Raw genomic sequence first — 20,943 nt, 5'->3', positions numbered from 1 at the left:
CATGAAATGTTTGTCTTGTACCAGTATTCAGATTTCAGTGGTAAAACGGCTAAAACGAGACCAAGGTTCGGGCTGCCGTTTAGTGGCGGCTGTCTTAGCTGCTGTCGCTTCTCTTCTTTGACCTTCTGATCGAGGTCAAGTATTTCATTCAAAAACGTTCAAGCAAATAAACCACGTTTTCTTTTTCCATGCGGCTTCGCATCTTTTCTGTGCAATGTTTTGTGGAGGATATTTTGGGATATTGCTGGATTAATTAGCTTTATTGGGAACATGATTAGCATATGCTGTGAACAGCTTAAGGTATGTGTGAAATCCCGCATTGTAATGCACAAAAACATGTCAGCTATAGTTTTATGCCAGGGATCTGTCGGGTTATGGTTTACTGTGTGACACAGTTAACGTCATACTATATTTTGAGCACAAACTGCTCACTTTCCCGATATCACGATAGGGAGCGATGTGTTGTCTGAATTCCTCCTTCTTGTCTCTTATTGTCTCTTATTCTGTAGAGCCCCTGTTTAACTCACACTCAATCCAAAGGCTGTTATGTCATTAATGTTATATCATTGTCAGAGTCAACACTCTCATTGAAGACATATTTTCTGTTGTGCTCTGTATAGAAAACTGCAATTTATGGGACAGATTGTAGAATAGAGAGGATCGGCCTTGTCCATACAGCTTCACCACCACTCCAGAATTATTTAAAGTAGAACTCCCAGTTGAGATTAAGTACGGTAATGTTCTCTTTCTCACTGGTGGCTTACTCGATCATATTATTACAAAATTATCCTGTCCTTGCTGTAGGGCTAGTATCACACTAGCATTTCTCAGATCCGACAGGCTGCTTCTAGTGAACATTTATTTACTGTTCAATAAAAAAAAATAATGACAGACGCCATTGTTCTTGGGACTTAATGGTCAATCTGTATGTACTTTGACTGAATCTGTCATCTACTACACCTTGTCTCGATTGTTTCATTGTTTGTTTTCTGTTGTGGCTTTCACATGCTTTGCATTTTGGCAGTTCTGCTGTCGAAAGTCTATAGTAAAAGTAGTAAAGGCCCACAACAACGTGGCAATAAATATTGTGTAGCAAAACTTTTAGAAGCTTTAAAAGCATCCCATCAAAGTCGTCTCAAACACAGGAAGTCTACGTTGAGTAATTGCTCAATCTATAACACAGCTGGATTAAAATCCTACGTTTTGCATATGTCTCTCAGACCTGTTTTTGTTCTTTCCCCAACAGATGATTCAGCGTGAAGCTGATGTGAAAAGTAAGGTCACCGCTGTAGCACTGACAGATTCCGTTCACAATATGTGGCATCAGGAAGCCAATAAAACGATTCGAGAGTGGATGCGCGAGGTAATAATTTTCTTTGTTTGTGCCGTTCGTTGAGTAAAGCTAACAAAAAGAAAAGCATAATGCAATATTTCTAATGCACACAGTAACACAATCTTCTAATGATTCTTTTTCGCCCTACTTTTCACGTACCTTCAGTGATGATGCTTTTTTCTTTTGGCAGCCTTGATGCTTTTTTTTTCTTTTGGCAGGTTAACCTTGGTGCAGAAACTTAATATTTGTGGGTCTGATGCACTAGGAAAATCATTAAATATATTTACGGTGTGAAATACTGAGGAATGTGCACACATATAACCTCTTATTATCCGCATAAAAGTCAAAAACATATGGCGCTGAATATGATTTTTGTAGATTTTTTTTCTTGTGGTGGATTTTACGTACCATTGTAAAATCTTTTCCAATAGATATTTCCGCCATCTCCCGAGATTTTCTTGCAGTTTCTTCTAAAATTTCTGTACACTTGAATGGAGTCCAACTTCTGGCTGCTTTGAAGGATCATCTGTCAGTAGAATCAACCCCATTAAACCAGGCATAATGCCTGATGGGGCTAATTGTGCTGACTAAAAGCATGCCTTTTTTATGATGATCTGTAGTGGCATTGCTTTCTGAGCAGATGATTACTGCACATGCTCTGATGATTGAATGTACGGCGCAGAAGTAAGATTACAAGGCCAGGCAGAAGAATGATAATAATGCCTGGCCAGAGCTTAAAACCAGAGTAGCTAAGCTACACCGAGGGGTGAAGGCCCACCCCTCGGAGTACTGAAGGCCTTATTACAATAAGAAATAAAAGTTATTTTCCATTTCACCACCATGATGGCATATAATAGGAGATTGACCCTGACCTCTGTAGGAGCAGGAAAACAGAGAAGATTACATTTCCCCCTCCCACCACCCACCTCAGTGTTTTCCTGCCCCTATAGTGGCCAGGATAGAGAGAGGCCTCTCTGCTTGCCAGGGAGGTGAGGATGGATATACATTTAATTCTTCCTTTCACAGGGCAACTCATCAGGGTTTGAGGCCTCCTCAGTGGCGTCCCCGAAAGTGCTCTTCACTGGTGGATGGCTGATCTGAGGTGGTCTGGTAAGATGTCGGCCCCTGAACAGCCAAGAGAGCTTGATGCTCCAGTGCCAGTGAACGTAATTCTCCATATGGGGAACCTTTGTTGAGCAGCCTACGTGTGCACAAGTGACCCTATTGTTGATGGCAGTATATAGGGATTAAGCAGAACGACTATATATAGATAAATATGCATTGCTGGGGGCATAATTTGTTCCTCTCTTATCAATAGGTGTCTAGGGAGGCTCAGAAAAGATCCAAAAAGAGTTTCAAATGCATTTCGTGTTTTAAGAAACTCCCTGAGCAGTACACAAAAAAGCTATGCAAGAATGCATTTCAAGTATTGTAAGAGAGGAGCAACCATCGATGATGGATGAAATAAGGACCATAATACATGACAAAGTTAAATCTTCCCTGGCCTCATTAAGAGAAACCAGCCCTGGTCCACAACCCATTAAAAGGCAAAAAATAGCTTCTCCCTCCTCCTCAGATTCTGAGGATCTAATGGATGAGGCTACACCTTCTAAACAATGGAAAAGAATGATACCCTTTCTGAAGGAGTGATAGTACAGGATGCAAAAAAAAAATCCCCGTTGAGGAAATGGGAAGCCTCTTAAAAGCGGTCCGTGCCAAAATGGGCGTAGTAGAGGCCCAAAAACCACATTCTATACAGTAGGAAATGTTTGGGGGCTTAAGAACCAAATGCTACAAGGTCTTTATAGATGAAAATATTAAGGAAATGGTTCTTGATGAGTGGTCCGACCCTGAGAAGCGACTGGGTATATCCAGGGAGTTTAAGAGTCAGTTACTATTCTACGCTTCTAAATCTAAAATATTTAACAATATTCCAAAAATTGCCATATAGGTAGCCAAGGAAAATAAGAAGACCTCTCTGCTGTTTGAGGACTCTTGCCAGTTGAGAGACCCTATGGAAATAAGGAAGGCAGATAGTCTTTTGCGCAAATCCTGGGAAGCGGCCATGTATAGCGTAAATACGGACATAGCTGCAAGATCTATGTATTTGTGGCTTAATGAGCTAGAAAATCACTTAAAAAATAAAACTCCAAGGGAGGAAATAATAGATTCGTTACCCTTACTTAAATGAGCCACTGCTTTTCTGGCAGACACTTCGGTGGAAAAAGTAAGATTCTCGGCCAAAGATGCAGCCCTCTCTAATACGGCTAGGAGAGCCTTATGGATGAAGTCATGGTCGGGAGACAAAGCATCCAAAATGAAACTGTGTTCCATAGCTTTTTCTGGAGAATATGTCTTTGGTCCGGTTCCGGACAATATCCTTAAAAAAGCAATAAGAAAAAAGTTTTTTCAGAGGAAAAACCTCAGAAAAGGAGATTTTCCTTTTTGCACCTATGGTGGCCAGGATAGCTCATATAGGGGTAAAGGAAAAACAGGTCAGTGGAGCTACCCAAAAGAGGGTAGAGGTAGAGGTTTCCTCCTCAATCCCCAGATCAAATCTAGCGATTAACAAGGATGTCAGAATTGGGGGAAGACTAACAAATTACTCCTCCCCGTGGAGAAAAATTACATCAAACCCCTGGGTGCTAAACATTGTGGAGAGAGGTTACAAGATTGAATTTTCATCTCTTCCCCACAAGCAAATATACGATCACATCCCCTGCATCAAAACTATGGGGGGGGGGGGGGGGGGGGGGATCTGGAAAGGTGTTCTAGACCTGTTAAAACTAAAGATGATTATTCAGGTTCCCCCATCTCAAGAAAAAAAGGGTTACTACTCAACTCTATTCTTAGTGACAAAACCCAATGGATTGTTCTGAACGATAATAAACCTAAAGCAGCTAAACAAAAATATCCTATACAGGAAATTCAAGATGGAGTCACTGATCTCTACAATCCCTCTAATAAAAAAAGAATGCACTAATGTACACAATCGATTTGAAGGACGCGTATTACCAAGTTCCGATACAGAAGGGGTCTCAGAAGTATCTAAGGTTTGCCTTGAAAGATCAAAAAGGATGCATATGTCACTACCAATTTACAGCCCTTCCAATCGGCATTTCATCTGCCCCCAGAATATTTACCAAGCTCGTAGTAGAAATGGTAGCTCATGTAAGAAATCAGGGATTAGTAATAATACCTTACTTGGACGATTTCTTAATTGTGGCAGACTCCAAAAAACAGATGGAGAATGACTTACTCTGCTTTTTGATCCTCCTAGAAGAGTTAGAATATTTAATAAACCTAAAGAAATCATGTCTTCTTCCCCAGACAGGTTCCTAAGAATTCTCCTGGACTCAGAGGTAGAGTCATCGTACCTTCCAGGGAAAAAAAGAATAAGCCTGAGACAAAAAGTTAGAAAATTCCAAAAGAGGAGCTTCTGTTCCATAAGAGAAGCGATGAGTCTATTGGGATTTTTTTTAATCCTGCATAACATCTCTTCCTTGGTCTTAGATCCATTTCAGAGTTCTACAAACCTGGCTACTGAAAAGATGGGACAGAAGACAGGTATCCTTGGATCGGAAAATTCACATCCCGGAACACGTAAAGCTATCCCTCACCTGGTGGACCATCTCTTCAAATCTCGAAAAGGGAGTGGTATGGCAGAAAACTCCTTATATCCGGAACCAGACAGATGCAAGCAACTCAGGCTGGGGAGCAAACATAAACGGAATATTCTTCCAGGGTCTTTGGCCAAAGACTATATCAGATCATTCATAAAACTACTGAGAACTAAGGGCTGTATGGGAAACTTTAAAAGTTGCATCAGATCTCATAAAAGGCAGCAGTATCCTACTTGAGACACCATGGAGGAAAAAGATCACAGGAACTGATAAAGCTGTCAGAAAAGATATTCTTATGGTCCAAAAAAAGAGTGGAATCCATATCCTCAGTTCACCTAACAGGCTCCCAAAATCAAATAGCGGATTTTCTGAGCAGAACGAAACTAGACCAAGGCGAATGGTCTCTAAACACAGAAACCTTCAACCTGATAGAAAATGGGGCTTTCCGGTAATAGAGTTATTTGTCTCAAAAGGGAACGCAAAGGTTCAAAGATTCTGCTCCCTAAATCCAAAGGACAACCCTTGGGCATCAATGCTTTTTCGCAGACCTGGAATTGGAGTCTAGTTTATGCGTTCCCTCCATTTCTGCTGATTCCAAAAGTAATCCAAAAGATCCTTTAGGAAACACCAAATCTCATTCTGATTACACTGTTTTGGCCAAAGAGAAGCTGGTTCTTAATTCTCAAAAAGCTGTCTCTGCAGGATTCTTGGATTCTACCTATCAGAGAGGACATTTTAACACCGGGTCCGTTGATCAATCCTCATCCTCATCCAGAGTTATTCAAATTAACAGCTTGGATCCGGAGTCAGAAATCCTGAAACGCCAGGGTCTTTTAGACATCAGCAATTTATCTAAAGGGACTACACATTATCTAAAGGGATTTATTTAAAGGGACTACACATTAGCAAAAAATAAAATAAAAAATGAAACGGCAGTTACGCTTAAATTTTTAGGTATTAAAGCACAAGAAAAACTATACATATGGGGTATCGTTGTGATCATGCTGACACAGAGAATTAAAGTAACAGGTCAGTTTTACAGAATATAAAACGTTGTAAAACAAAACCCATAAAATGTTTTTTTTTCCATAATTTTATAGTAAACCGTTTTCAGGAGTACAGCATTCGCTTCTTGTGACACAAGATATTTGCATGTCATCAGTTCAGTAGTTTTTTTTCCCCAACACCTGGAGAACCACCAGGTGTAGCCCTCTAGTATATAGCACGGATACAGTAGCCCTCTAGTATATAGCATGGATACAGTAGCTATTTACTCCATCTTGCATGCCAAAATTTTTAATTGCTAATCTGATCATGGCAGGTTTTGTGTAAGAGGCCACTCCTCCCTCATTCGTGTGGAGTGTCCTGGCCCCTTACATATGATCTAATAGGCATCTAAGAGCACCAGTAGTAAAACGATCAGTAGGTTCATACTTCCCGAGCTATAGGCACATGAAATCCTGACAGGTTCCCTCATAACAAACAGGGGCCATGGTACCCCTCCCCCTATTCTCATGACCGATGGGGGTCCCAACAGTAAGCAGTAAGTCATACTGTGGATAGGTGATATATTTTTAATTTTCATCGGCCAAAAAACATTGACATCTCAGTTAAAATTATGAATAAAAAATTATTTAAATGTCCCCATCTTAATTGCATCACGTGTACACCGACCAGCCATAATATTTAATCCACTGACGGGTAAAGTGAGTAACAAATACCACCTGTCAAGGGATAGAATAATTTTAGGCTGCAATTGAGCAAGACCGTTCTTGATCTCGATTTGTTGAGAAAAAAAAAGGGGCACTCAGATGCTTAAAGGGGATAGGTCATCAATATCAGATCGACGACGATCTGACACCCAGCACCCCCCATTCAGCTGGTTGAAAAGAAGGTGCGCGCTGTGTCAGCGCTGCCTTCTCTTTGTTGTTTATCTGCTTGCAGTGGAAACAGCAGTGGCGAGCAGTGTAAGTATACCTCCTAAGCAATCCCATTGACTTCAATTCCAGCTGATCGGCGGGGGTGCCGGGTGTCAGACCCCCACCAATCATATTTTGATAAGTCATCAGTAAGAATAACTTGGAGAACCCCTTTAAAGAGGTTGTGCAGAGGTTTTATATTGATGACCTATCCTCTGGTAGAGCGGTGGGAAATGGTGGCCAGTTCTAATGAATCACCTTATTTTGAGCATCATATTGTTGGATGGTTGTGTTTGTCATTGGAAAATATCACACCATGATGTATTATGGGTAGAAGGTAAGCCGGTGGACGCATTGTGATACTCTGGGCAATGTTCTGCAGGGAAACGTTGGGTCCTGGCATTCATGTGGATGCCACTTTGACACATACCTAAACATTGTTGCAGGTCAAGTACACCCCTTCATGGTAGCTGTATTCCCTGATCTCAGGGGCATTTTTCAGTAGGATAATGCACTATGCCACAGTACAAACATTTTACAGGAATGGTTTGAGGAGATTGACAAATAGTTCAGGGATCTTGTGGAGTCCAACAATGTGGTGGAAAGCAGGAACAAAATGATAAATGGGGTGAAAAAAAATGCAATTCCACAACAGTTTTTTAGGTTTTGTTTTTACGGAGTTCCATATACCATAATGCTAGAAAGGTACATGATGTAATCTTTAGTAAGTGTAATCTTCTTACCAGTGTCTGTATTTGTGAGTTATAACCTCCCTTCTGATCCTCATCTGTGTCATGTGACCAACAATCAGACAATCAGACTTTCCAAATAACACAGCATCTTGTGTGGACAGGAAGTCAGTTTCTCTATGCATTCCTATGGGAGCCTCAATGTTAGTCTCATAGGAATGACTAGAGAAGTAACTGACTTCCTGTCCTGTGTCAGTTGGAGATCAGAGAGGTCACATGACATAGCTGAGAAGCAGAAGGGAGGGGATAGCTCACAAATACAGTCACTAATGAGAAGATTACATCAGCACCTTTTTAACAGATCAGAGAATAACATTTTTCTTCTTTAAGGTAATCTGCTGGCTGTTGGTGGTTTGATTTATTTGGGATTTTATATTGCTCAACACAGTGTAGGCATTTCTTTACATACTCATCCCTTTAGATATACAGATTTGTTCTTTTAGTTCTTATTTCAACGTGGAAGCTTTCAGGAACTTATCTGTACTTTTGCTTCGGTGTACAGTCCGCTATTTAAATACCCATTGCAGGCCATTGCCCAGTGTACATTTGATTGCATTCTTTTAGCTGTATTCAGAAGCAATTTATAATGTCATTGAAAGGGAACCTGTCACCATGAAAATCCAGTGTAATCTGCCAGCAACATGTTATAAATCAGGAGGAGCTCAGCAGATTGAGATATAAGGGGTCATTTATGTGGCGTATATCTGGTGCAGATTCTGTCGCACACCATGGTGCATCAGAATCTGCAGCTTTTTCCCTGCTCACGCTAGGTCTAAAAAAGTGGGCGGGGAAGGGCCGGCATGCCCATCTAATAAATCATTTTCTATGCCTGGTTTAGGCGTAAAAAATGGTCTAAATGTAAGACAGAAAGGAAGCTGTCTTACGTTTAGAATCAGCTCTGGATGTGCCAAAGTTATGAAGAGGCCTGCACCTCTACATACCTTCGGTGGATCCACCGCCAGCTATAGGGCTTATTAAGACCGATGTCTAAAATGCTGGTCTTAATAAATGTGTCCCATAGTTTTACGGGAAAAGATTCAGTAAAATGTGTAATTTTATTCATCTTAATTCCTGCTCATTCTGGGCTGTGAAGTCCAGGAGGTGGTCCTATCAGTGATTGACAGCTATCTCTGTATACACAGTCATAGAGGGAAGGTTGTCATCACTGATAGGACCGCCTCCTGGACTTCAAAGCCCAGAAGTAGCATGGATGTAAATGAATATAATGCAACTTTTACTGAATCTTATCCCATAAAACTATAAATCAATCTGCTCTATAACATGCGGCCTTCAGCTCAAGAACATTGTTCAATGTGACAGGTTCCCTTTAAAAACAGTCTTTCCATATTTCTGCAAAGATTAGCATAAGGTACATAGTCACTTGCTCTTGGGTTACTTACAAATCTTGACATTTAAATTTCTTTCTTAAATGAGTCATCTGGCCACCACTGACTTGGCATTTGCTACATCTTATGACAGCTTGTGCTTTAGCTTTCATTCTTAACCTGCCTGTGAATTAGAGGTCACTATGCAAATGTAAGACACGTTTCTGGTTTTGCATGTGTGTTACATTTTCTGTTTTGCTCACAAGAAAGAAGAGGCATGGGTTCTGGTTTGGCAGCCATGTGCTGTGCATTAGCTTGATCTAAGACTTCATTGCTATGATAGTTGTGTCTGCCGAAACCACACATTCCAGCCAATATAAGGTTTCTGTCAGTTTATGGTGACTTTAGATCCATTTTCACACGCGAGGACCATATTCATTTACTTTTAAGTTTCCAAACATGCAAAGTCTGCTTCTTTAAATACTTAAAACAGACCCATGAGTGGCTGGTTTGTCTTAAAGGGGTTTTCCGGGAGCTAAATATTTATGACTTATCTTCAGTATAGGTCATCAGTATTTGACTAGTGAGAGTCCAACTGACTGGCTATGGTGCTCCAGAGAGTGCTGCGGAGTCTTCCTTCGCCAGTGACGTCACATCCATCAGTCACATGGCCTTTTCTGCATGTCAGTCCTATTCAAGTTAATGGGATTGACCTACAATACCAACTACAGTTGATATACAATGTACCGCGCTCTGCTTGAATGAAGAGGTCGCACCAAGTCCGATCAGCACCGCAACCTCACAGAGCAACACAGCATATCACTGAGGGTAGGTGGTCAGGTCCCGAGGATAGATCATAAATATTTAACTCCTGGAAAACCCCTTTAAGCTCCTTCTAAGACAAATTGACACATTAAATTAGTTTGCATGATGATCACGGCAATCAACTGACTGTTCCCAGGAGTTACGGGCACATTTATCAAGACCAGCATTTCAAATGCTGGTTTTAATAAACCTCTAAGCTGGTGGTGGATCTGCCGGAGTTATGAAGAGGTTTCGGCATCTTTATAACTTCGATGGATCCACCGCCGCTTCTTAACTCCCTTACATTTAGACCTTTTTCTACACCTGAAACAGGCGTAGAAAATGGTAAATGATACAGGCCTACTGGCCGTCCCCTTCCCTGCCCACTCCATGCCCCCTTTTTTAGACCTGGAGTATTTAGGCTACATAAATGACCCCTTACATATCTAAAAGTACAGTGCCGATATATATCATTAATCCTTCGTAAAATTCATTATGAAATTCCTTATTTTTCTTTTGCCATGTGTTTGTGTCTTTTATATACAGTACAGACCAAAAGTTTGGACACACCTTCTCATTCAAAGAGTTTTCTTTATTTTCATGACTATGAAGGCATCAAAACTATGAATTAACACATGTGGAATTATATACATAACAAACAAGTGTGAAACAACTGAAAATATGTCATATTCTAGGTTCTTCAAAGTAGCCACCTTTTGCTTTGATTACTGCTTTGCACACTCTTGCCATTCTCTTGATGAGCTTCAAGAGGTAGTCCCCTGAAATGGTCTTCCAACAGTCTTGAAGGAGTTCCCAGAGATGCTTAGCACTTGTTGGCCCTTTTGCCTTCACTCTGCGGTCCAGCTCACCCCAAACCATCTCGATTGGGTTCAGGTCCGGTGACTGTGGAGGCCAGGTCACCCCATCACTCTCCTTCATGGTCAAATAGCCCTTACTTTCAAAGTTTTCCCAATTTTTCGGCTGGCTGACTGACTGACCTTCATTTCTTAAAGTAATGATGGCCACTAATTTTTCTTTACTTAGCTGCTTTTTTCTTGCCATAATACAAATTCTAACAGTCTATTCAGTAGGACTATCAGCTGTGTATCCACCTGACTTCTCCTCAGCGCCACTGATGTTCCCAACCCCATTTATAAGGCAATAAATCCCACTTATTAAACCTGAGAGGGCACACCTGTGAAGTGAAAACCATTTCAGGGGACTACCTCTTGAAGCTCATCAAGAGAATGCCAAGAGTGTGCAAAGCAGTAATCAAAGCAAAAGGTGGCTACTTTGAAGAACCTAGAATATGACATATTTTCAGTTGTTTCACACTTGTTTGTTATGTACATACTTCCACATGTGTTAATTCATAGTTTTGATGCCTTCAGTGTGAATCTACAATTTTCATAGTCATGAAAATAAAGAAAACTCTTTGAATGAGAAGGTGTGTCCAAACTTTTGGTCTGTACTGTAGATGAGCGAATTTTTCAAAAATTCGATTCGGCCGATTTGCCGAATTTTATGATTTTTTTTTGTTCTATCCTAATTTTATTCACGGGGAATCGCATAAAAAAACGGCTATTTCCTGGCTGCAGAGAGCCTTTATAGTGGTGTAGAACACTGTGCCTTGTAGTAATACGAATAGGGAGTCTGCTCTGGTAGTGAAATAATACTGTGAGTCAGTATGACATGCACATGACAGACGTCGCTCTTAGAATCACTGCACACTTCACTTATTTGGGCAGTCACAGGGCAAAAACTGACCAAATAACTCAAGTATGAACTCATTCTTACAGGTCGATGTTAGCGCCAAGAAGAAGCGCACTCCTTTTACACAGTCGTCAGCTGATTCCACAGATGTCTACAGAACCTGTTCTATTAAACATTTATACAAGTAGAGCCCCCCCTGACAGAGTGGAGAGGGTGTCAGCAGTAAGTTTGTGTTGACGTCACTGATTATTTTGCCCTTCCTCTGATCTGTCAGAACAATAACCCCCAAAAAACTGATCCTTTCTGTTTAGCATCCGCCTTCACTCGGTCAGCATTTGGTCAGTAATCCATCAGTATTGCTAATGCCAAAAAGGAAATTAAAACACCCCAAAAAAGTCTGTAATTTTCTCACTTCACCACACAACAGCTAATAAGCCCTTTTTTTCCCCCACTAATACATGCCAAAAAGTGCTGTAATTTTCTCCCTTCACCACACAATGGCAAATACTTTTTTTGTGCCGCAAAAAAGGGGCTTTAGAACATATAACTGCACGGCTGAATAGCAAATATATTTTCTTTTGCCACTAATACATGACAAAAAGGGCTTTAGAACATATAACTGCACTGCAGAATAGCAAATATATTTTACTTTTGCCACTATAACACTCCAAAAAGGTCTTTATAACATATAACTGCATCGCTGAACGGCAAATAGGCCCTTATTTTTTTACCACTTATACACTCCACAAAAGGCTTTAGAACATATAACTGCACCGCTGAATGGCAAATATATTTTTCTTTTGCCACTAATACACGACAAAAAGGGCTTTAGAAGATATAACTGCACCACTGAACGGCAAATATCTTTTACTTTTGCCACTAATACATGACACAAAAAGGCTTTAGAACATATAACTGCACCACTGAACAGAAAATATATTTTACTTATGCCACTATTACACGCCAAAAAGGGCTTTATAACACATAACAGCATCACTGATTAGCAAATATATTTTAATTTTGCCACTAATACACGACAAAAAGGGATGTAATTTTCTCACTCCACCACACAACGGCTAATAAGCCCTTTTTCCCACTAATACAAGCCAGAAAATGCTTTAGAACATATAACTCCACCGCAAAAGTGCAAATAAGACATAGAAATATTTCCTTGTAATAAACCCTGTTAATGGCTGTATCAAACAGCACTTGCACCCTATTAAGAACGGTTTGCTGGAATTACAGAGCTGTGTAATGGCAATTTGGGTCCCCATTCAGTGCAGCAAGGTGTAATAGGATTGTTCCTATTACCCAGGCTATAACCTCCCTTACTGAACCCTGTTCTACATAAATGCTGTAGAATGATTCCTCCGTATTCTTTCCCTACACCTTGAATAATCTTTCTCTGCACTTGTAAATCGTTTTTTTTTAGCACAATGAAGTTTTTTCTAGCACTGTCCCTAGCGCCTGCTGACATCTCTCCCTGCACTAAGTACACTGGAAAATGGCAGAATCCAAGATGGCTGAGGCTATTTATAGGGCTGTGACATCACAGGGCTGATTGGCTGCATGTATGGCATTGTGGGTGATCCCACCTTCCCAGAGTTCCTTGCTCCATGTCCTCACATGTGCAGCAGCCATTTTAGGCATGAGGAAATTTGAATTCGGTGTGAATCGAATAATTCTTGAAATTCAGATTGAATTCCACTTCGTCAACTTCGATTCGCTCATCTCTAGTCTTATCCACGTATTGCATTGTTCTGGCATCCCCTGGGTTAGATCACCCTCCTATGGTTTTGTCCTAGGACCCATAGGGTTACATTGTTCTTGGATCCCATATGGTTAGTGCTTTGTCATTATGGAACCACATACATGCAGTTTGTAATATGATGTAAAACCTAATATTATTTGTAGGCTTCATTGGCTCTGCACCAGTCTGAATTAGATAGCTATTACTATAATGGTTTTACGTGCACATTGTTTTGTCAGGACTCTCTTTAACCCCTCTAACATCCCCACCCAGTCCACATAACAGCAACAAATGCCGTCAGAGGGCTTTCTAATTTTACTTTCACTGTCTTAAGAACCTTATTAACACAGTCTTTTTTTATGTGTCCCAGCTGAGGTTTGTACTTAGTTTTAGACCTTTCACATTTTGTTTTAAATTAATTTTCATTTTTTTTTTTTATACTATGATAAAATAGTAGCATTGGATTAATTTGACAGTTTGGTAGTACATTCCCATTTATTGCATGAGCACAAACATCGTGAGCCTCCATTGGTGGTTTTTCAGTTGAAAAGCTCTGCATAATATGTTGATTGTTATTAGAGGAAAGTGAATCGATTCTAAATGAATCAGATTCAACCTGAATTTTGTGGTTCAAAGGTGATTTTTTTTTAATTTTTTTAAGTGAACAACAAAAGAGAAAATATGAGTCCTAGGAGACCTCAGAGTGTCATACACAGTTTTTCAGGCCAAGTGAAGCACTTTTGATTTGACTTTTGAGCGATTCTCTGATTATTACTCTAGATAATCTGTGAGGTCTTCTGTTCTCCCCTATCTGAAGGTAGGCTAGAGGGGCTTGCTGAGCTCCAGAATAATCTTTTATGACTTGATTCAGTGTTTTCAAGTAAAATCTGTTCAACTGCTGACAGGACAGAAAAAGCCTGGGAGTCCTTCTTCCCTTGCCCACACACAGTAAATGACATCATATAAGAAAAGCTGTTTATTACTCTAAGGGCTCATTCAGACGGCTGTATTAATGAGTCCGCATCCAATCTGCAATTTTGTGGAATGGATGCAGACCCATTCATTTCAATGGGGCTGCAAAAGATGCGGACAGCACAGTGTGTGCTGTCCGCGTCCATAGTTCGGTTCCGCTGCCCCTCAAAAAAGATGGCGCATGTCCTATTCTTGTCCGCAGACAAGAATTGTCTTTTCTATCATAGTGCCGGCCATGTGCGGTCCACAAAATGCAGAACGCACACGGCTGGTATCCGTGTTTTGCGGATACGCAATTTGCGGACTGCAAAACACTATGGCCGTCTAAATGAGCCCGAAGTTGAAGGGAGTCTGTCGCCAAAATTTGACATTATACACCACTTACATAGCTCTCTAGCACACCTATCCATGATTCAAACGGTACCTTTGTAATTTTCTTCCGACTTTCACCAGCAGAAAAAACGCTGTTTAATCAATATGCAAATGAGCGCTTACAAGTGCCCAGGGGCGGCGTTCCCTGTGTAGGAGCCCAGGCTGCTCTGCCTTCTTTTTACATTACTCCTCCCCCACCTCTATCTTGGCCCGCCCTGCAAGTCCCTTGCATCATCCACAGGACCGGCCGATATCCCGCATGTGCGCAGTGCGCCGCCAGAAAACGTCGTGGAACCAGTGACTAGGGGGTGGACCAGAAGCATGCGTGCTACATGTAGCGATGCCGTACCCACAATGGGGGAAGCAGGACTCACAGACATCCGAGGTCTGCCTTCTTCTAAATAGCTTTTACATGAAAATACTTCACCAAATCATAAAAAACTATATATCCTCGAGCACTGCGCCCCTCCTCTTCAATTCTACAGTGCTTGATAGATCTGCTCTAAAGTGTGGGTATCAAGACTGCTAATTCACAACCTCCGGTAGCTAACACATCTGGTCTTACACATCAATGCTTATGCTTTGTTTTTTAGAATAGTTAAATGTTTTGCCTTTTTTATTTGACTTGGAGCACTAATCTAGACATCTATGTATATATTCCTGACCCTAGGATATAAATAATTAACTAAAGGTCCTTTTTAATCAAGCCAATCAATAATCAAGCCAATTATTGGGGACAAATGCTCCAGTCACCCGACAGATGAGCAAATGCTTTTTGTTGCACATAGTCATTATTTGTGGGCAGCCCATCGCCCTGTATAAATAGGGAGGTGCTGCCAACAAGCAGCGAATCTGCATGGGGATGACCCATTGTAGTAACCATCATATAATCCATTCCTGAGAATGGGCCCCTATAAAACAGCCCTGAGATATACATCTGTGCCCAACCCTTTTGCCTTACGTCCACGTTAAATTCTCTTTTGTTTATTTAGTTATGGACCACATTACTCTTTCCACAGACTTCTTCATATCACCAAACACAGTTTCCTTTGCCTGTATCATCATTATTATTATCATCAGAAATTGCTTGCCTAATTACCGTATGGTGATTAATGGACGCCATAGGTCTATACTTTTATGCTGATAAGTCTTGTTAGGCTTGCCCTCCGATGCCTTTTATGCTTCACACAGTGGCTCTGCTGGGTCATAACCCATAACGATTATAGGGAATTTGTGTTCCATCTTCCTTGAGTCACTTGAGAATATCCAAGCAATTAAGTGCTTAAAGACTAAATATTACAATTAAATATTTTCAAATTAAGGACCCTCTGAAGTATTGATTTTCATATGTTAATCCATTCCAGGGAGTAGTCTAAAATAAAGGTTGAACAAGACTAAATCATGCTGCAATCAAGCACATGAAACAAATGATTTTGCTTATTTTGCTCTACTGGGATACCCTTCATATGTTAATTTTTCTATGCAAGGCTTTTATCCCCAGATCCTATTCTTCCTGCATATTTGTAATTGCATATACGCATATACATTAAGGTGTTACATGCCTGGTAAAGGCTGGATACAAACGATATAATAATAAAGTTATAATTGACTCCGTTCAAGTGAGGCCAAGCAGCCAGATATTCCTTTAGTCTTATCATGAACAGGGCGGGGTGTGTGAAAAGATTGAATGATATTTAAAATATATAACTAATAGCTGCTTGTCTGACTCTCTAATTGCTGTCATTACAGAAAGACGGGTGGGGGGGAGTCGTTTTAGACCTTTTCTGTTGTAACGTTGTGGGCCTATTTTTAGCAAGCATACAAGTCATGGATTTTCAATGTATGAAGATCTGAGATGAATGATAAAGGCAGTCGCTTATTTGCATATCTTGACAGTACTCGTAGTATTTTCCTCCCCAGCCCTGGTTCACATAAAAGATGTGTTAATTGTGTGCTAATGTATAACGTTTTACAAGGCTCTGCTACAGTATTCTGTCAGTGGTAATACTAATTTACGTACTTAAAAATGATGGAATAGTCACATTATCCTTCGAAGAATTCTACCTTCTTGTGAGGTACACACATATATACATATATATATATATTAGAAATGTTAAAGTTTTAGAATAAATTCCAAAATTATGGAAAAAAGTTATTGTACAAATAAATAAAATTTAATGTTTTGTGATCCTCACCCCCCCCCCCCCCCCCCCCCCCCTACCTAATCTGATACAGCAACCCTCTTTATCTCCATGCTGCACTCCCTGGGCTCAGAACAGTAGGTTGCCTTGACAAATCTATTCAGAACTCAGTTCCTTGGCTTTTATTGGTAGGGATTCGAGGCTTTCAAATTTCTCCTCACTGCTATACAGCTGACATCTTCTTCCAGACAGAATGAATTAAGGAAATACAATAAGACACTTGATCTACCAGTCAAGGATCTTTCCATGTCGAGGATAGATTCCATGGTGCACAGGCAGGGTAGCAGGCATCTAAAAGTACACAATACCAGCTTGTTTACTGGACACACAATCAACACCCCCACCCCATTTTGGCAGACGTGATTGATGGGTAAAATCTCTTTAGATATTACAACAACAAAAAAAGTTGTCGAGAATGAATTAGCAAAGAGGCAAAGTGTTATATTTTGCAGGGAAAGTCTAATTGTAATTTTGTTTTGCTATTTTTTTTTATTTTTTTTATGGGAAGTTTGAGCTTCGAAGGGATTTAACGAGTTTGTGCCGCAGACTGAACGACATTTGTAGAATGTACTATTGTGTTCTTAGAACTTTATGATGGATGTCTACCAATCGATCAAAGACGTCGTATTACATGGCCCTATAATCCCTTTCACATTAGTAAACAAATAATTCATTGCCATCCTCCTCTTTAGAATAGAGAGATATTGACACATATTCACATCTAAAGTTCAATTTCTGTCATTTTTGTGAAGTATAATTTATAAACCTGACAATACATACAGACTCTGAGCCACACGTGGGAGAGTGAAGGAAAAAAACAATGAGAAAATGATAAGGATTTCATACTCTTAGTCAAAATGATGTAAAGACAGATGAAAACAAATGTCTATAATACACAGAAAAGGAGACGCACGACTTCTTACCCATTTGTGTCTAGGCTTTTCTTCACTTGGGGGTAAAGAATCATTTTTCTGCCCATCCGAATACCCTGGCCAAAGTGGAGTGGCTTTTTGGCCTTCTAGCCCTAGCAGCCATTGACCAAGGCTTATGACCACTCATACCCTGCATCATAGCTACTCCCCTGCTTGTAGGTACAGTGCTGTGAAAAAGTATTTGCCCCTTTCCAATTTCTTCTATTTTTGCATATTTTTCAGACTTGATTGGTTCAGTTCATCACATTGCTTTTAATATTAGACAAGGATTACCCCTACCTGACCCTGAAAGTCATTGCTCCCTTAGCGACTAAATTATTCAGTTAACCAAATTCTGTTGACAATTGGGTTCAATTTCACTAGCCGCACCCAGGCACGATTACCTCCAGACCTGTTGAATCTAAACATGAATTAAATGGAACCTGTCAAACAATGTGAATCAGGCTAGAAGGTCTCAAGAAGCAGTACACGACGCCACATTCTAAAAAGATTCAAATGCAGATGTGAAATAAATTAATTTAAAATGACTGAAAAGTCTGAAAAAAAAGTTACAAAACTATTGCTAAGGTTCTTAGATCTCCAGTAAACCACAGTGAGAAACATTGCCCACAAATGGAGAAACTTGGACCAGTGGTGAACCTTCCTAGGAGCGGCCAGCCTACCAAATTTTCACCAAGAGAGAATCAATGCCCCTCCAGGAAGTCACAAAAGAACCCCAAGGAACATTTAGATGAGAGACCCAACCCAAGACTTTTGGGATAATATTCTGTAAACTGAATCACTTTTTGGAAGACATGGATCCCGTTACATCTGGCATAAAATTTTCCATTCTAGGAACATCTTGCCTACAGTCAAGCGTAGTGGTGGTGTGATGGTCTGTCGCTGCTTTTCTACTGCGGGACTGGGACTACTTGTCAATAAACCATTTATTGTACCCTCTATCAGGAAGTCTGCATCTTCACTATGTGCTCGCATTTTGCACACCTTCCCTGCTCAGCACATATATTTTTCATCAGCTATTGTGCATACATTTGTGTGTCTTTTGCTCTCCGAGACTAATAGAATTCTATGCCATCCAACCTCTAGAACTTAATGTATTGCAAAATCATATGTAATAAGTATTTCCAGTTTGAATATATCATTTTACATACACCTTATTCAAATTAAAATGTTCTTGCCACCTTGTTCTATAGCACGTACCTAATGTTTTAGGGTACTTTCACACTAGCATTATCCTAATGCATTATGAATGGAGAGCATTCCATTCAGTATGCATCAGGATGTCTTCAGTTCAGTCCCTCTCGCGGTATTTGGCCTGAGAAAATACTGCAGCATGTGGCAGTATTTTCTCCGGCCAAAATTCCAGAACACTTGCTGGAATGCCGGATCCAACATTAATTTCCATTGAAATGTATCAATGCCGGATCCGGTGCCAAGTGTTCCTGAAAAACGGATCCGGTTTCCCAGTCTGCGCATGCGAAAAAAAAAATACTGGATCAGTTTTTTCCGGGTGACACCGGAGAGACGGATCCAGTATTTCAATGCATTTGTCAGCCGGATCCGGAAACAAATGCTATCCGTTTGTATACGGATTTCCGGATCCAGCAGGAATCCTCTAACGCAAGTGTGAAAGTACCCTTAGGTACACGAGAAAAAGCTGATATTGTCTAGTGCAGGTTTTCAAGGGGCTGAGCATGTCCCCTGTCTTTGGTTTTCCTTGAATCTGTGTCATGCTTTGCCCTTAGACATAAAACAGTCCATCAGTGTTTCCTGGAGTGTTAGGGCTCATGCACACGAACTTATTTTCTTTCCATGTCCGTTTCGTTTTCTTTTGCGGACCGTATGCGGAACCATTCACTTCAATGGGTCTGCAAAAAAAAAACAGAAGTTACTCCGTGTGCATTCTGTTTCCTTATGTCCGTATTTCCGTTCCGCAAAAAAATAGAACATGTCCTATTATTGTCCGCATTATGGACAGGGATAGTACTGTTCTATGAGGGGCCAGCTGTTCCGTTCCGCAAAACACGGAATGCACACGGATGTCATCCGTATTTTTTGCGGATCTGTTTTTTGTGTACCCCAAAATACATACGGTCGTGTTCATGAGCCCTTTAAAAAAAAAAAAAAAAAAAAAAAAGAGTATTGTGATTGTTTCCAAAGTATTTTACCTAGACCTTGCCAATATTTTCATCAAAGGATATAACCACATGTATCTAGCACATACTTTTATGGCATATATATCTTTTTTTTCTTGTATTTATGTTTTATCTGATGTGTCTTTGTAGAATTGCTGTAATTGGGTATCCAGCAGTGAACCATTAGACACTTCAGTGGAGTCGATGCTGCCAGACTGCCCCCGCGTTTCTGCAGGTATGATACCAAGGCATTTACAGTACTGCAGTCTTTGCCGTTCAGACACAGATGTCAGGTGTTAAAGGGGTTTTCCAAGTGTTTAATTCTGTAGACATCTCCTCAGGATAGGTCATCCATATTTGATTGGTGGGGATCTGACACCTGTCACCCACCGCTCATCAGTGGTTTGAAGAGGCTGTAATGCTCACCTTGCAGCTTACCAAGCACAGCAATGTCCATTGGTTAGCACCTGTGCTTGGTAATGCAGCTCGGCTCCATTCACTTGAATAGGACTGAGCTGTGCCTAGGGCATGTGACTGATGAACGTGACGTCACGGGCTTAGGAAGAGGCCGCGGCCCTCATGGAGCGCTGCATTCTTTATACACAACTGATTAGTGAGGGTTCTTGGAGTCAGATCCCCACCGATCAGATGTCTCATTTCTCTATCAGCATTAGAGATATGACCTGTTCCATTATGGCCAACCTGGGCCATCATTTAGAAGCTCACGTATGTGTAGGAACATGCTGAGGCTTAACTAGCGGAATAGCATTAACGTCAATCCGACAGCCGCCTTACATTGGTGTGGGACTTTGATATGTATATCTTTGCTGGATAAATAACTGTTGATTTAAAGGAACATTAACGCAGTCTCAGTCGCCTGGCACTTGGTCAGTCTGTGAGATCACCATCCAGCCACAAATACGCTTGAAAGTGATTGTCTCATGACAGACATTGATGGCTCAGCATTTGAACCCTGTCAAAAAGCTTTGTTGCCTGCTGTTTTTGCTCAGCGTTCTGTGGAAACCCCATGGTTGGCCCATTATAGACAATGGCTCAGCGTGCAACTGCGTGGAAAAAAATCTGAGCTGGCAGAAGTGAAACTGGCATGGGGCTTT

At 40.7% G+C, this 20,943-nt stretch overlaps 1 protein-coding gene across 1 annotated transcript in view; it reads left to right on the top strand.

Annotated features, from left to right (window-relative positions):
* Positions 1-20,943, top strand: part of FAM172A (family with sequence similarity 172 member A) — a 579,235-nt gene that overhangs the window by 404,748 nt on the left and 153,544 nt on the right. Inside the window, exons 9-10 of the mRNA XM_040421544.1 lie at positions 1,247-1,363; positions 19,979-20,063. Of these exons, the coding sequence (XP_040277478.1) occupies positions 1,247-1,363; positions 19,979-20,063 (202 nt within the window). The remainder of the gene's footprint in view (positions 1-1,246; positions 1,364-19,978; positions 20,064-20,943) is intronic.

The sequence above is a fragment of the Bufo bufo genome, chromosome 2 (genome assembly GCF_905171765.1).
Source record: "Bufo bufo chromosome 2, aBufBuf1.1, whole genome shotgun sequence".
Lineage (NCBI taxonomy): Eukaryota > Metazoa > Chordata > Amphibia > Anura > Bufonidae > Bufo > Bufo bufo.
Note: the sequence above shows the minus strand (reverse complement) of the source record. Positions and strands in the feature narration are given on the sequence as shown.